Source organism: Papio anubis, chromosome 13, assembly GCF_008728515.1.
Source record: "Papio anubis isolate 15944 chromosome 13, Panubis1.0, whole genome shotgun sequence".
In the NCBI taxonomy this organism is placed as follows: Eukaryota; Metazoa; Chordata; class Mammalia; order Primates; family Cercopithecidae; genus Papio; species Papio anubis.
In genome coordinates this window covers 720,679-737,823 of record NC_044988.1, presented here as the reverse complement: position 1 = coordinate 737,823, position 17,145 = coordinate 720,679, and the positions used below count along the sequence as shown (strand labels likewise).

The 17,145-nt window shown below is 41.8% G+C and overlaps 1 protein-coding gene across 16 annotated transcripts in view; it reads left to right on the top strand.

Annotated features, from left to right (window-relative positions):
- Nucleotides 1-17,145, top strand: part of FANCC (FA complementation group C) — a 224,328-nt gene that overhangs the window by 77,336 nt on the left and 129,847 nt on the right. For all 16 annotated transcript variants that reach the window (XM_031654792.1, XM_031654794.1, XM_003912008.5 and 13 more), the window contains one exon: nucleotides 5,938-6,032. In XM_031654792.1, coding sequence (XP_031510652.1) covers nucleotides 5,938-6,032 — 95 coding nt within the window. The remainder of the gene's footprint in view (nucleotides 1-5,937; nucleotides 6,033-17,145) is intronic.

Sequence of the window (17,145 nt, the reverse complement as noted above, 5' to 3'; positions counted from 1 at the left end):
AGCTGCTGGGAGTGTCCATGGCCTCCGGCGTCTCCCTGTGATCCACTTACTTCACTGTCTGATGCCCTGGAAGACAGCATGACTCTCAAGAGCAGGAACCATGGTTTTAGTTCTTTGTCATCCTAGGGCCTCCCAAGGAGCATGGCTGAGGTTTGCTTTAGATTGACTGTATTATTAGCTAATGTAATACTTACTTTCAAGATTTTTTAAAGTCAAAGACTAATTGCATAATGTAATGACATTAGAACCCAAAATAAAATGAATATTCCCCTTTGATGTTGTAAAGAATCCTATAGTTTCCCATTTCTAGGCTGTCGTAGTCATTATTGGAAGAGATGTGAACTAGGCGGGAAAGGAACAACATGCGTGTTTAGCCCTGTGAGCAGGCGTGCATGGACGCCCACACACTCAGCCTCCCTCATTCTGCCCCACCCTCGTATGTCCATCCTCCTTGCCACTTACACCTCTTTCCCCAACCCCTAAACTTCTTCAAGTTCTTGATTCAAAATGGCAGAACTAGTGAGGCAGCAGTGTGTTTGCCCATCAGGGCCATGCTTACCTGTCCTTGGTTTATCTATTGCAGTTAGGTCAGTGTTTCTCAAACATCTTTGACCAGAAATACATTATGTATATGTGTACATGTGTATATGCATATGGATATGCACACACACGCACACACACACACAGTGAAACACATCTCATGAAAGAATACATACAGTAGCACCCCCCTTTGACTTTCTGCAGTTTCAGTTACAGTATAGTACAATAAGATATTTTGAGAGAAATGGAGAGATCACATTTACGTAACTTTTTTTTTTTTGAGAGACAGAGTTTAGCTCTTGTCACGCAGACTGGAGTACAGTGGCGCCATCTCAGCTCACTGCAACCTCTGCCTCCTGGGTTCAAGCAATTCTCCTGCCTCAGCCTCCCAAGTAGCTGGGATTACAGGCGCCTGCCACCACACCCAGCTGATTTTTGCATTTTTAACAGAGATGGGGTTTCACCATGTTGGCCAGACTGGTCTTGAACTTCTGACCTCAGACGATTCGCCTGCCTCGGCCTCCCAAAGTGTCGGGATTACAGGTGTGAGCCACTGCGCCTGGCCTAAGGGTTTAACAAGGACAACAATACGATAAATCAACTGTAACAATACAGTGTAGTACATAACTTTTATTACACTATGTAGTTTCAGTTGATTTATTGTATTGTTGTCCTTGTTTTAATCCCTTACTGTGCCTAGTTTATAAGTTAAACTTTATCATAGGTATGTGTGTGTAGGAAATAAAACACTGTATTTAAGGTTTGGTACTGTTCTCAGTTTCAGACATCCCCTGAGGGTCTTGGAACATTTCCCCCATTGATAAAGGGGGACTACTGTATTATTATTCTGTACAGTCCATATTCACTATGCTGTTCATGGTGAGTGGTGTTCATGACCCGATACTGATTTCATAACCCTTGATGCTTCTTGACCAAAAGTTTGAAGAACACTGATATAGGCCAATATTGATGGCAGGAAAAAGAAAAAGAAATTGTTGAATGACCTTCATTTAAAAGCAGTACCCATTGTTAGGGGCTTCATGGATTTATTAACTGCTTTTTAGAAGGAAAGAAATTCTACGTCCTTTTGACGTACATGGTGGATGTAATACGTCCTCACGTCAGAAATGTGAGAAACACGGGGAGGTTTGTGATGTAGTGTGAGAGGCATTGCTCACTTTGAGCTGGGCACTGTTCTCTGTGGACTACATAATGGACCTAATTAATTCGTGATGACAGTGTTGCAGGGTAGATAATTATGGATTAGAGTCAGTGAGTTGCTTTCCCTAGAATACAACACTAAGAAGAGCCAGAACTCCACTCCTCATGTGACTTTAAAGTCCACCTTGCTGTAATGTTCTGTCCCTGTTGGATCACATCTTGTGATTGAAGTGTTCCAGTCTTGGCATTCCCACTGGCTAGCTTCACTTGCACATACATAGTCATTCAGCACGTATTTACCAATTATTATTATTATTTTTTTTTGGAGACGAAGTCTTGCTCTGTTGCCCAGGCTGGAGTGCAGTGCCGTGGTCTCGGCTCACTGCAACCTCCGCCTCCCGGGTTCAAGGGATTCTCCTGCCTCAGCCTCCTGACTAGCTGGGACTATAGGCATGCACCACCACATCCAGCTAATTTTTTGTATTTTTAGTAGAGACGGTGTTTCACTATGTTAGCCAGGATGATCTCGATCTCCTGACCTCATGATCCGCCCACCTCTGCCTCCCAAAGTGCTGGGATTACACCACACCCAGCCTATAAAGTGTTTTTGTGTGTGTGTGCCAGCCCTTAGGAAAATGTGGCTCACCGTCTCTGCCCATTGGGAGCTTCCAGTCAGGGAAAAAGAGATACTTAAGCAGGTCAGCCTGACTCAATGTAATGGTTCTCTGATGGGAGTAGCAGTTGCTGAGAGGAAAGGAGGGTTTCTCAGGAGAGACCCTGCTGGGGCAGACTTGCAGATGTGATTCTCTAAGACAGGGCAACTGAACTTGTGGGGTCTCGTATTTCTTCTTTGTAAAAGTAGGAGTTCAGACTGATTTATCCTGGTGTCCTTGAACTCGTATTTATGATCTTTCCTTAGCACCTTATCTGCATTACCTTGGCCCCTCCGACAACCAGAAACAAATTCTCCGTCCCTTTCTGTCTCAACGCTTGTGTTACCTTTTGAACTGCTCTTAAATTTCAGTTTCCTATTGAGGTGTGCCCTGGCTCTGAGCTCACAAAGGTGGCTGAACAGCACAAAACCCCGTGAGCAGTCAGATGTTGCATGTGTTGCACCTATTGTTTCACTGGTTGCCTGGAAGGGATCTTTTCTTATGGTTTTATAATATCAAAATTGCTTTTCTTTTTTGTTTTTTGAGATGGAGTCTTGCTCTGTTGCCCAGGCTGGAGTGCAGGGCGTGATCTTGTCTCACTGCAACCTCCACCTCCCAGGTTCACGCCATTCTCCTGCCTCAGCCTCCCAAGTAGCTGGGACTACAGGCGCGTGCCACCACGCCTGGCTAATTTTTTTGTGTGTGTGTTTTTAGTAGAGACGGGGTTTCACTGTGTTGGCCAGGATAGTCTCAATCTCTGACCTTGTGATCCGCCCGCCTTGGCCTCCCAAAGTGCTGGGATTACAGGCATGAGTCACCATGCGCAGCCCAAAATTGCTTTTTAATTACAGTAAAAGCAAACTGTTTCATCATGGAAAAAAGTAAGTAATACGTAGTGTTCATGGAGAACAGGATCAGAAAAGGGTAATAAGGAAGGAGGGAAGATTTGGAAATGAAAAGATACTGAAAAGAGAAGAGAAGAAATTGATAATAATGGAAAGTTAGAGAATACCTTTTTATTCGGTGATGTCCTCAGTGTAAAAATACTGCCTTCACCTTCTGAAATTCTGGTCCATTGCTTCTAACTCTGCCCTCGTGATTAAGCATGACAGCTGTTACCTCTCTTCTTCACTATTCACTCTCTATTTCTGTATAACAAATTTCCGCCAAACTTAGCGCTTAAAACAGTGAATATTTATTGTCTTAAACATTTGCTGCCTTCATACTTTATAGAATTAAAGTTTAAAGAATTGCATTAGCTTTTATGTGGAATTTCAATTCTAGATATCAAAAAGTAAAACATAAGGTGGCAAGTGTATGTTGTTATCTTCCTTTCCTTTCCACTCATTTGTAGAATCCAAATTTACACTAAGATGGACTGTCAGCGACTGTCCCTGCAGTGAATCCCAGGCAGTTTCCCATCTCACTTAACATGCCTTGTGGGATGCTCCAGCCTGAGTTCAAGGCCTCCAGGGTAGAGTCTGACAGAGTGAGTGCTGGTGGCACTCGTGAATAGCAGTCTGTGGCTCATGTTCGTAAATTGCCGAAGCAAAGCAAGCCGTAAGCTCATTAGCAGTGCATTTCAGTGCGTTGACTCTGGGCACGGAAAGTCACCCCCTAGAGGTTGGGTGGAAGTTTCTCTGGCTCCTTCTCTTTTTTTATTTTTTGGGAGGAAAATAAAAAATAATAAACTGTTTGAAGTAAGTTTGTGTAATCACTCCACACCTGGGGAAACTCCCAGTTTTGGGTATTCTTTTAGATTTAAGCTTCATAAACGGACATTTCCTTTCTTTTTTTCCTTTTTTTTTTTTTTTTTTTTTCGGTGGTGAGTGTCTGGTGTTTGGAAATGATCCCCATCAGATTACATTCTTTTTAACAGCTTGCTGCATGTGTAAGGATGTCATTGGGTGCATCTGTCACACTTGCTACATGAAGCTAGGTAGAATTTCTTCTAATATTTAAACTATGGGAAGCATAACAGTCACATTTTTAATTAGTGGCGTTGGTTCAGCCTGAAGAATCTTAGGATCTTTAGTGGTTAAATTATACGACTCTTGAAATGAACTGATCTCAGGCAAGCCAGTGCTTTATAATACTTTATTTGAACTCATAAAAACTAGGGGAAAAAAATGAATGGCCTCGGAATAACCCCTGATAAAGTTTTTTCAGAGATGTTAGTTATTGGAAAAGCTTAAGCTATGTATGTTCACGGGAAAAAATGGGTTTAAAAATTACTGTTAGCAATCTTTAGTTTGTGGATAAAAATACAGAAGTCGCTTACTAGAGTTGGTATTGTTCTTATTTCTTTGTTAATGGAGTCCTTAGAAATGCTGGGTTTTGGCCAGGCACGGTGGCTCATGCCTGTAATCCCAGCACTTTGGGAGGCCATGGCAGGAGGATCAGTTGAACTCAGGAGTTGGAGACCAGCCTGGGCAACATGGTGAGATCCCTTCTCTACAAAAAATACAAAAATTAGCCAGGTGTGTGGCACGCACCTGTGGTCCCAGCTACTCAGGAGGCTGAGGTGGGAGAATGACTTGAGGCTGGGAAGTGGATGTTTCACTGAGCTGAGATCATGCCACTGCACTCCAGCCTGGGTGACAGAGCGAGACCATGTCTCAGAAAAAAGAGAAAGCTTGGGTTTATCAGATTGCAGAAGATGAGGCGGTAGAGAGGACTGATTCCGGGTACCGGGTGTCTTGGCCTCACCTCCATGGCCTTGTAAAGTCTGAAGTTGCTTTGCCCTAGCTCGGGTACTGACATCTTCAGTTTCTAGGCCTCGTTTTTGTTTCTTAATTGTGTTGTACAGTCTTCACTGGAATAGACTTAGTCACCACAAGAGGAAAAAGAAAGTGGTTCATCAAGTGGATGTTTCTGCAGAATGTAAGATTTCAAAGTTCAGATTTGTATTGCATGTTTGGTAAAGTTTTGTGTTTTAAAGAATTTACATTTTAGAGTAAAGGAGCATGTAAGAGACTTCTATTTTATCCAAACACTTGGTACTAAAAATATTTTTTAAAGCAATCCTTTTTATTAAATTTATTTTTAACAAGTGAAGATATTTTGGCAAATTAGAAAATTAAAAGATTAAATCAGAAATATTGGCTACTCACTGCCTGTAACCATTAAGTTGCCTTAGAAAGGTCGAAATTACTAACCGCTGGAAATGTGAAAACCTGATCATGAGGAAAGCCCAGTTCTCCGGGTTCTTTCCGTGTTTCTCATTTGGCTTTAAAAATTGCTACTGTTACAGAAAGGAAATTGACCACACAAGAGTTAAGTGATCCCAAGGCTACAAGAAGGAAAACACTCCACAAAGTTAAGCTTAGGGAATTCTGAAGGACAGCTAGGAGAGCGAAGATAGAGTGAGGGAAATATTCCGATAGAGTGAGGGAAAATATTCCTGTCAGCAGAAAGAGAGTGTGCGAAGTGTGGTGGTGAGAAAGCAAACGTTACGTTCGGGGATACTTGTACTGTGAACGTAGTAGTTTGAGATTTTCCTAAATATAATGTTTAAAATATTTTTATATTGATTATTTTTTCTGCTTAATAAAACTTACTCATTAAGTTTTCCTTTTTGTAGATGAAAGCCAAAAAATTCTAATATGGTGCTTATGTTGTCTAATTAACAAAGAACCACAGAATTCTAGACAATCAAAACTTAACTCCTGGGTACAGGTAAGAGAGTAAATCTTGCTCTGCACTTCTATGAATTAAATTGATTATTTAAAAGTGCTGCTTAAAAAATTGTTGGGGGGGGATCCAGTTCTGTGATGTTTTAGAAACTTTTTCAAACATACCCTTCACTGTTACCTTATCTTGCTGGGTAAAAAGTTTTTCAAGAGATTTCAATTTTGCTCGACTGTGAATTCCAAAAGATATAATTCTTCAGGGTGAAGACCTAATGTTGAGTGGTTTTGAAAAACTTCTTTCAGGTGATTAATGTATTCCGTTTCACTCTAACAACTGCTAACCTTCAAAAAATTGTTTTTGCCTACCAACCTGGTTTAGATTCCTTTCCACCTGCTTCCCTGCCTCTCTCAAAATCTGTTTTGTAGTAACATGAAAACTCAGCAGTGCGGCGGGAGCAGCACTCTTTATTTTGTGTCCCGAAGTTGGCGCCTGGGCCAGCATGCGCACAGACTAGATCTTGGTGCTGCGTGGCCTCTGCTGCTCACACTTTGCAACTGGCTACCTACTGTGCTAGTCCAGATAGCTGACAGCTTCCTAGATTTCCCTGTCTGCTTCTGCTTTCTCCCGAAGGGCAGGCGTTAGGTGGAGCTGTGGTAAGGCTGGGCTGCAGCTGCCGTCATCAGCAGCGCATTGGCTGTTCTTTTCTGTTCCCCACACTGCCTTCTGCAGCAACCCCAGGACTTGCTGGTGCCGGTCAGACTCCACTTAGTGTGCATGTGGTTCAGATTAGCTGCTTAGCATTATGAAATCGTCCAAACAGATGAGTGCATATGGTTTTGTCTGTCAGTCTGACTGGTGAGATCGTTACATTCACTGCTTTTTATGATTTCTTTGTTTTAGACAAAATTGCTAACAGAGATGATGAAGACTGTATTTATATTTTTCTGTTTGAAAGAATAGAAGGGAGTCAGAGGGATTGGGCAATGGAAGAAAAGAATACAAACTGTAATTGGAAGGAAAATTAATGTAAGGAACTGAAGAAAGGAACGGATAAGTAGAATTAGGGAAGAAAGAATGCGTAACAAGGCCTAAGAAACAAAATAACATATTTAGTCCTTAATTGTTTTAATTGCTGCTTTTATTGAATATTTGATATTTTAACGCATATTTAGCATATAATTTTGCATTAGATAGCTCATTGAGTCCTGAAGTGGGCCATCTAATGAAGTGTTTTTAGCGTGACTGGGTTAACTTTCTTCATTTAACTCATGACTTTATTAGCCTATTTAAAAATTTCTAGCCTTACATTTTATTCTGTGTTTTCCTTGTTTAATACTCTATCTACTTATTAGTAGGTACTTATTAAGTATAGTTGAGGGAGTTAAAACACTTAATCCATGCCTTCAGGGAATTCCCAGACTGGTAACAGGTCACTCCAGGGTAGCGTGGTTGGGTTATGACTAGAGCTGTGTTTAGGTATGATGGTGACGTAGAGGGGGACACTTACTTTCACGTGGGGGTTTGGAGACATTTCCTGGGGCAGGTGACGTGTTAATTGAATTCTGAAGTACAGCTAGGAGAGCAAGGATATAGTTAGGGAGAATATTCCTGTCAGCATAAATAGACTATGCAAAGTATGGTGGTGAGAAAGCAAACGTATTCAGGGGACTGCGGGTGCTTAGGTGTGCCTGGAACTTGGGGTTTTGTGGAGTTGGTGATGAAGCACGAAGCCAGAGAGACTGGCAAGTACAGTCCTTGCATATGACTATAGAAGCTTTTTATCTTGATGGCAGTGGGGCAGCCACCAGAGTATTTAAACAGAGAGATCATGCCTGGGCGCGGTGGCTCACGCCTGTAATCCCAGCACTTTGGGAGGCCAAGGTGGGCAAAACATGACGTCAGGAGGTCAAAACCATCCTGGCTAACATGGTGAGACCTTGTCTCTACTAAAAATACAAAAAATTAGCCAGGCGTGGTAGTGGGCACCTGTAGTCCCAGCTACCAGGGAGGCTGGGGCAGGAGAATCGCTTGAACCTGCGAGGCAGAGGTTGCAGTGAGCTGATACCATGCCACTGCACTCTAGCCTGGGTGACGGAGCAAGACTCTGTCTCAAAAAGAAAAAAAAAAAAGTCAGAGAAATCATGAAATCATGTTGCCAGTATGAGTTTTAGAGACTAACAGCAAAAGGAAGTTCGTTGAGAAGAGGCCAAGGATAGACATTGGAAGCTATTGTACTGATAAGTTGAGAAATTGAGAGGGCCTCAAAGAAATGGAGGAGGGGGCCCGATTTATAAAATATTAATAAGGTAAATACCCAGCAGGTATAATGGCAGATTAAATGTCGATACACTTAGGCATAGCTGGAAATGTACAGAGAGCAGGTGAATATCCATTCTCAGGGGAGCAAGCTGATTTGCTGGCAGAGGGTTGAAAGTCAGCCACCTGTGGGAATAGTGGAAGCCTTAGGTGAGGTGGGTGCTGGGACAGGGGCCCAGGGGAACTGGAGAGAGCCTTGGGAGACACTGACCTTAAGGGGAAGTGGAAGAATGATTGATGCTGCAGAATACAAGGAGGGGTCCAAGAAGTAGAAGGAGAGAAGCAATGGAGAATTAGTGCACATTCATATCTAATGCCGTAGAGCAGCGCCGTCTAGTAGGAATAAAATACATGCTGCATAGATAATGGTAAACTGTCCAGGTGCTGCTTTAAGAAACATAAAAAGAAATAGTTAAAATTAATTTTAAGAAGATATTTTACCTAATTCAGTATATCCCAAATACCATCGTTTCAACATGTAATCAATATTAAAATTACTAATGAGATTATAATCTTTCTTATGATGTATCTTTGAAATCCAGTGTGTGTGTTACACTAACACTTACATCTACGTGTTGTATCTTCATTCAGACATTAAATTTTCTTTGCAAATTCTTGATCTGTATTTAGATTTTATAAAATATAGGGTTGAAAAAGTAGATTCACATACCCAAGTTGTTCCAAGGAATTTTATAACTGAATCAAGAATCGGTGTTTAAATTAAACTTGAATTAAAATTAAATAAAAAGCTCAGTTACTCCCTGGTGCTTCCTGCACTGCAGTGCTCTGCAGCCACATGTGGCAGGCGGCCACTATGTTGGACAGGGTGGCTGTGGAGCATAAGGCAGAAGGGTCGAGAAACGCTACTTGGATTCAGCCACTGTGAGCAAAGACTCGGTGAGGAGAGGTTTGGTGAGAGGTGGAGGGGAATAGCCAGATTGCTCCAGACTGAGAAATGATGGGGAGGTGAGGAAGCAGAGATATAAACTTCACTCTTTCAAGAAACTTGGCGGTAAAGGAGGGAGGACTTTGGCAGTGAAGGAGGTGATAGCCAGACTAGGGTGGGGTTGGCTGAATTGAGCAAGTCCTGAACATGCTTTACATTGAGATGAATGTGCGGGTAGGGAGCAGGTGAGGATGTGGGAGGTTGGGAAAACGATTTCCCTTCGTAGTTACCAAGCAAGCCTGAACTAAATAACATGAACCGATAAAACGATGTCTAAGAACATATTAATGATTCAACTCTTAACAATTTATTGTTAACATATTAATTATTTAACTCTTAACTCTAAAGCTAATTACATTGCCCATCATCAGTCAGTACATACATAATCTCATGTTGGCCATAAATGCAGCAAGATAGAAGGTAGTCTGTAGGTTGGTTTATAAATCAGTTCACATCTCGGGTGTACTTGATTTTATCTTAGAGGTGATATTTTCTTCGTGGAGGTTTTAGAGTGACATGGTACACGTTAAAGATGTGTACCTTGTCATGCAATATCCTTGTGAACATTATAAAACAGCCATATTTTAATGTTTGCTAATTCATTCAGCAAGTATTTATTAGGGCCTGCCATGTGCTGGGATGTTCTAATTGTGGTAATAAAATCTTGGGTCATTCTGTGTTGTTGGAGCATTACAAGTATGATTGAAATACCCTAAATCGAAAACTAATAATTTCTATGGTAAATTACAAAATACAGTAAACATTCATTAATTAATAAATTTGAAAATGACAGACTGAGTTGTATTTTTAGCACAGAGAAAAAATGCTTCTGTTTGACACTTGACATGTTAGCATGTGTTATATTGGAAACACATTAGTAAAATGTTTCGGAGTTTTACTGACAACCTTGAATGTGCTGTCATAGAGGACCACCTCAGCAGCTCTTCTTACAGGTCAGAGACAAAGTTCCGGGATTCTTTCACATATTTTGGGAATATGTGGTCTTGAAAAACGTAGTTTTACTGGTGAATCCACTGAACAGATACTTTTTGAGCACCTGCTGTTTGCCAGGCACTACTGTAGAGGCTGAGGATACAGCACTGGACCTAGAAAGACAGTCTGTTCTCAGAGGCTACAATAGATGGGGAAGGTTTCCAGGGCCTGCCAGATGTAGGAGGATGCCTGTCTTCTCTGGCAAAACCATACCACTATTATTTTTTATTCTGATGAAAAACACACACACACACACACAGACACACACACACACCACACAAAACAGGGTGCCAGGAACAGAGATCCGAAGGTGGTGTATTCTATCTGTATTCTCTTTCGAAATGCAGTACTAAGCAATATCCAGATAGCTTCTGTCCTCTACTTTCTTCTTTTTCAAAAAAAACCTTAAAGATCTAACAGACTTACACAAAACATAAATGCCAAGCTTAACAAGTTGTGAAAGATCCTTGTAATCACCACCCAAGGAAATAGAACAGAACACTGACTGCTTCTGGATGCCCCTGCCCCCTATGTGCCCCTTGTTGCTTTTTTTTTTTTTTTTTTTTTTTTGAGATGGAGTTTCGCTTTTGTTGCCCAGGCTGGAGTGCAATGGTGCAGTCTCGGCTCGCTGCAACCTCTGCCTGCTGGGTTCAAGCGATTCTTCTGCCTCAACCTCCCGAGTAGCTGGGATTACAGGCGTGTACCACCATGCCCAGGTAATTTTGTATTTTTAGTAGAGATGGGGTTTCTCCATGTTGGTCAGGCTGGTCTCAAACTCCCCACCTCAGGTGATCAGCCCACCTCAGTCTCCCAACGTGTTGGGATTACAGGTGTGAGCCACCACGCCCGGCCACTTTGTGCCTTATGTAATAAATTTTTCTGCACTCCAAGGTCATAAAGTTCTTCCATATTATCTTCTAAGAGCATGTTGGTTTGCTTTTCCCATGTAAGTCTGTGATCCACTTGTAACTTTTATGGTATGGTGTAAGGTAGTAAGTAGTCCACTTTCATCTCATTTGCACGTTGATATCCCATTGGCTGGCACCGTTATTGAAAATCATTTCCCAGTGATCTGTGGTGCTACCTTCGTCATGCATCAGGTGCCTTGGGTCCACAGGTGTGATCCCGAATCTGTCCGTTGTTTTTGTTGTTTATCTTTGGTATTAATCTTACTATCAACTTGACTGGACACAAGGTCCTGATGACATTACTCTGTGTGTGTCTGTGAGGGTGTCTTGGGGTGAGATTAGCATTTAAATTGGTTGACTGAGTAAAGCAGAATGCGCATCCCAATATGGGTGGGCCCTATCTCAGTGACAGGCATGACTAGAACAAGAAGGCTGAGAAGCCCCTGAGGAAGAGAGAAGTCCTCCTGCCTGAAAGCTTGTAAACTGAGACATTGTCCTTTTCCTGCTTTCACACTCAGACTGAAGCATCACCTCTTCCTGGTCTAAAGCCTGCTGGCCTTCTGACTGAAACTATACCAGTGACTCTCCTGGTTATCCGGGCATTGGCTCTCTTGGGTCTCTGACTTGCTGGCTACTGTAATGGTGTTAGCTGATTCCTGATGATAAATCCCTGTGTATGTGTGTGTCTGTCTCATTGGTTCAGTTTCTCTGGCGAACTCTGACAGATACACTATCTTTATGCCAGTTCCACATTGTCGTCACTCTGACAAATATACTATCTTTATGCCAGTTCCACATTGTCGTCACTCTGACAAATACACTATCTTTATGCCAGTTCCACATTGTCGTCATTAATGTGGCCTTCTGAGTATCTTGCTCTCCAGGAGGAAGTTCTTCCATCTTGTTCTTCATCAAGACGCCTTGGCTAATGTTGGAACTTAGCATTAACTGTTACATAAATTTTAGAATGTGTGTGTCAGGTTTCACTAAAACACAAAATAACTTGTTGGCATTTTGATTGGCATTGTAATTAGTCAATTTGGTGAGAATCTCAATGGCCACTATCCTCTAAGGGAAAATTGGTTTTTCTCAGTTTTGTGTACTGTTACTAGCAAATTGAACAGTACCTGGCACAGTATAAATTTTTGAATGAATTAATGAATATATGATATGAATAAATGAATGACAAGTTGTACAAATTTGTTGTTTCAGATAATCTTCCTGATAACTTTGAAACATTTTTGCCAACATTTAATTAGCATAACCTTTTAATGAGGCTGATGATTAGCTTGCAGAAGTATCTGTGCTACCATTTCCCAGTTCTCTTAGGTTGCATTCATAGTAGTATTTTTAATCTCTGACTTCTTTGCAGGGATCCTTTGAAGCCAGGTGTCCATCTGATGGTTCCTTAAGTTAGATAGCATAATCAGCAGACCTTCCTTACTAGTCACATGGAAACCATAATGCATATCCTGAGAGGAAGTGGGAACTGGAGGGGCTCCTGCCAGCCCTCTGTGAGGTGGAATCCCCACCCTTCCCTCAGGGTCCCACTTGGACTGCTTGTGACACATGACCATCTATCATCTAGACTGGCTAAGGTTGTAGTGTGAGTACCTTTGTGAAATATTAATAAAGCTTGATTTCTCCTTACATATAAACATTCTAATGTTGTTTTCACATCTCAGTGGACTATCTTGTGCACTATTTGGAGTACACACCCCAACTTTATTAACCAGTCATAAATTTTGATAAAATCCACATGCTACCTTGGTATATGCAACTTCTCTTCACCTTTTCTCAACCCTAATATCTTTCCATTTTCCATTTTTGCACCCACGTACCATAAAGGCCACTCCCTGATCTTTCCAGATCCTAGCATCTTCTTGCACTAGCTCCAGACATGCCAAACCTATGCACAGATTTGTACTTGGCAGAAATTTTCTTTCCTCTCCTTGGAATGGTTTTATATCCTTACTAGCCTGGCTGAGATATGGAAACCTCGGGAAATAATTATTGTTCAAGTTTGAATGGTAATTTAAAAGGGAAAATAAGGTGGTTAGTGAAAAATAGCAGAGGCAAGGTGAAATTCAGAGACGAGGCTGGGATGTTAGCGATTCCTCTTCCACAGCTCCATCTACTGTTTTTATGACTTTTAAGTAACAAACACATTACTGAAATTTTTTCCTACCTGTGTTCTATTTGCTTGACTTTCTACAACCTCAGGGTGTTATTTTTTTAAAGATTAATTGGTAATTGAATTTTTGTATTTGCCTGTATAGGGGATATTTATTCATTGTTTTTCCAGTATCCATCTCCCCTCCTTTCCCACCTTCTTAATAGTACCCTGAATTTCCAAGCTGTGCATGATTCATTCTGGGTGAGAGGTATCTTATGTGGCTCCTGGAGTGGGTCCTACCTGGCTTAACCAACACTGCTTCTCTGTTCCTCTGGCCACAGTGGTTGGTCAAGATGAGCCCCGTCAAGGCTGATGAGATTCAGGGCTGTAACATTTGTTTGCAAGATTGGGAAGTGGATTGTATTTTTCCTGATGAGCATGAATTAAGTAGCACATAATCCCTGAAGTTGCTTTTGGTCATGTGGAACCGTGAGATCAGAGCCTCTCTGGAAATGAGGTTAGTCCCAACACAACATAGCTGAGAAAAAGAGAAAGAGAAAACAGGTCATATTCACCTTGTATGGACGCTGGATCAAGTCTTTCCCAGGCATAAATGCTCGAATTTCTTCCCTTTTCTATTTGAGCTGTTTGGTTCAGGATTTTGTTACTAAAAACCAAAAGCATTTTGAGATAACATTGTTTGGGGCATTAAAAAAACATTTCTTTGAAGCTTTTTGAAACTCAGGGACACATGGACACAGTTGCGGGAAAAAAATCTTATGTATTCAAGGATTTTATGAATAAATAGTGAATTTAACAAAGTACTTTCAGTTTCTTAAAAATTGCTTTAATTTGTATTTGTTTTTTCACTGCCATTCGTTGTAAAGATATATGCATTCAAGAATGCAAGAAGGATATGCATCCTTATTCCCAGCCTCAGTTAATTTTACTCCTTTGCACAATCCGGAAGTGAGTTCATAATACATAATTTTATCACTGATATGGTTTGGATCTGTGTCCCCACCCAAAACTCATGTTGAATTGTAATCTCCAATGTTGAGGGTGAGTTGGGCTTGGTGGGAGGTGATTGTATTATGAGGGTGGTTTCTCATGAATGGTTTAGCACCATCCCCTGGTACTGTCTTTATGATAGTTATTGCGAGGTCTAGTTGTTGAAAAGTGTGTGGCACCTCCATTGTTTCTCTTGCTCCTTCTCTGGCTGCTTGACATACGTGCTTCCCTTTCACCTTCCACCATGGTTATAAGTCTCCCAAGGCCTCCCCAGAAGCCAAGCAGATGCTGCAATGCTTCCTGTACAGCCTGTAGAACGATGAGCCAGTTGAAACTCTTCTTTATACTTACTTTATAAATTATTCATTGCCTCCATTACTCAGTCTCAGGTATTTCTTTATAGCGATGTAAGAATGGACTAATACAGTCGGCTTACACTCATTTCCATGGTGGCTGAAATGGCATAAACACAACAATTGGAGGTCACCACAAGATCTTGCCTTTTAAAAGAGAGAGTGGCCTTCAAGTAATACCTTTATTCCATGTTATAATTTACTGAATACTAAAGGACTGGTATATAAGTTTCTTTTTAAAATATCCCTCTCTTTGATTTGCACCCTCACAAGAATTCCTCTTTAGGTTAATCACGAACTCTATTCTCCACACTTGGAACTTTCAAATATAGGATTGTTGCAGGACTTTTCCCTAGTTCAGCTAAGGACGGGGTTCTTTATCCCATGGCCATGAAAATTCAGGCTTGTAGACAATTTGAATGGTGAGTGAGAATGGGTTTTATTGGGTAAGAAGGAAGAAAAGGGACTCTTGCTAGACCAGAGTCCCTGCTGGAGCGCTTCCCGCCTGCCATTCAAATCCCAGGTTCCTCACAGGAAGAGGAGGGGCCAGGTGCCTCCCTGCTGCTGCAGATGTGAACTTCCTGAGGCTCCACCTCAGTCAGTGGGCAGGCTGGTTGGAGTTTCTCCAGGGACCCCTGTCACCTGGCTGTCTCAGTATGACCTTGAGGTATCATTTTTAGGAAACGTGTTTGCAATCACCGTTGAAAAAGTAACATAGTTCAGATATTTTATGGACTTGGTTTTTACTTTCTGCAAATATTGCATATAGACTATCTCAGAAAAATAAAACAGAGGGATAAACTCATGGTCTAAATAGTATTTGGTATGACAGTGGAATTCAAAGGTTCATACTTGAAATTGAATCTAATGCAAGATCAGACTGGTAAAATGATTGAAGTTACAAAAAGAAATCTGACAATGAGAGGTGAAACCAGCTGGACTTCCTGGGTCAGGTGGGGATATGAAGAACTTTTTTGTCTAGAGGATTGTAAACGCACCAGTCAGCGCTCTGTGTGTAACTAAGGATTGTCAACGCACCAATCAGCACTCTGTAAAATGGACCAATCAGCACTCTGTAAAATGGACCAATCAGGGCTCTGTAAAATGGGCTAATCAGCAGGATGTAGGCGGAGCCAAATAAGGGAATAAAAGCTGGCCACCCCCAGCCAGCAGCAGCAACCAGCTCGGGTCCCCTTCCACGCCATGGAAGCTTCGGTCTTTCGCTCTTGACAATAAATCTTGCTGCTGCTCACTCTGGGTCTGCACTACTTTTATGAGTTGTAACACTCATGGCAAAGGTCTGCAGCTTCACTCCTGCAGTCAGCGAGACCACAAACCCACCGTAAGGAGGACACTCCGGACACATCTGAACATCTGAAGGAAGAAGCTCTGGACACACCGTCTGTAAGAGCTGTAACACCGTGAGGGTCCGCGGCTTCATTCTTGAAGTCAGTGAGATGAAGAACCCGCAGGAAGGAAAAATTCTGGACACAATAAGGTTAAATACTTTAGCATGGGAAACTGTGGCTCTTTATTCATCCATGGGCTAGATGCAGCACAGAAAGTAAGGTGTGTGCTTGCAAAGATTTCTCACCCCGAAGCCAACCTTGAGCTCTGGAAACCACTCGCTGGCGTGAAGAACAGTTAGACTGCACTCCAGGCGGTGGTGTGACTGCACTACAGCCGCACCGCACGCTGGGACGCTGGCTCCTCAGACCGGGGATGGCACAGGGCTGAGTCTTCATTGTGGCTCTGAAGAAATACCTGCATTGATTTCTGAATGGCAAACTGGAAAGAAATTTTTTTAGTGAAATAATTAAGCAACCATTTAAACAGGATTTGTCAGATTTTCAAACATTATATTCCACAGAATTGGGCCATGTCTTTTTGTTCATGTTCTTTTTGTTTGGTGTTGTAACTCATAGCAGGCACAAAATAAAAAACTACTGAGTGGTTAAAATTATTTTAAATTTTAATAATTCAGAATTCTTTCCCTTCTCTTTTTCTAAAAGGTGAGACTACCCAGAATTTTGTTTTATTTTGAAGTGATCTGTTACAAGATCACTGGAAAAAGCCATGAAGGAATTATAAAGTATGTGTGTGTGTTTGTGTGTGTACATGTGTGCACACATGCACTGACAGGTCCTAAGCCTACATCTCCAGGTCGAACCTTTCCCCTGAGACCCACATTTTCAGCTGCCTGTGTGACATCTCCACTTGGGTGACCATGAGGATCTCAAACTAAATATGTTCCAGAATACTTCCTGATCTTTCCCCCAAAACTTTATTCCTGATCTTTCCCCCAAAATTTTATTCCCCCTCCAGGCTTCCCTAACTCAGTTAAGAAGCAGCCTCATTCTTCCTGTTTCCTCAGGTCAAAAGCCCTGGCATCATCCTTGACTGCTCTTACTCTCCCATCTCACCTCCAGTCTGTCAGTCCATCCCATCTGTTGATTTTATCTGTGACACGTGTCCAGAATCTGACCACTTCCTACCGGCCTCACTGCTTCTCCCC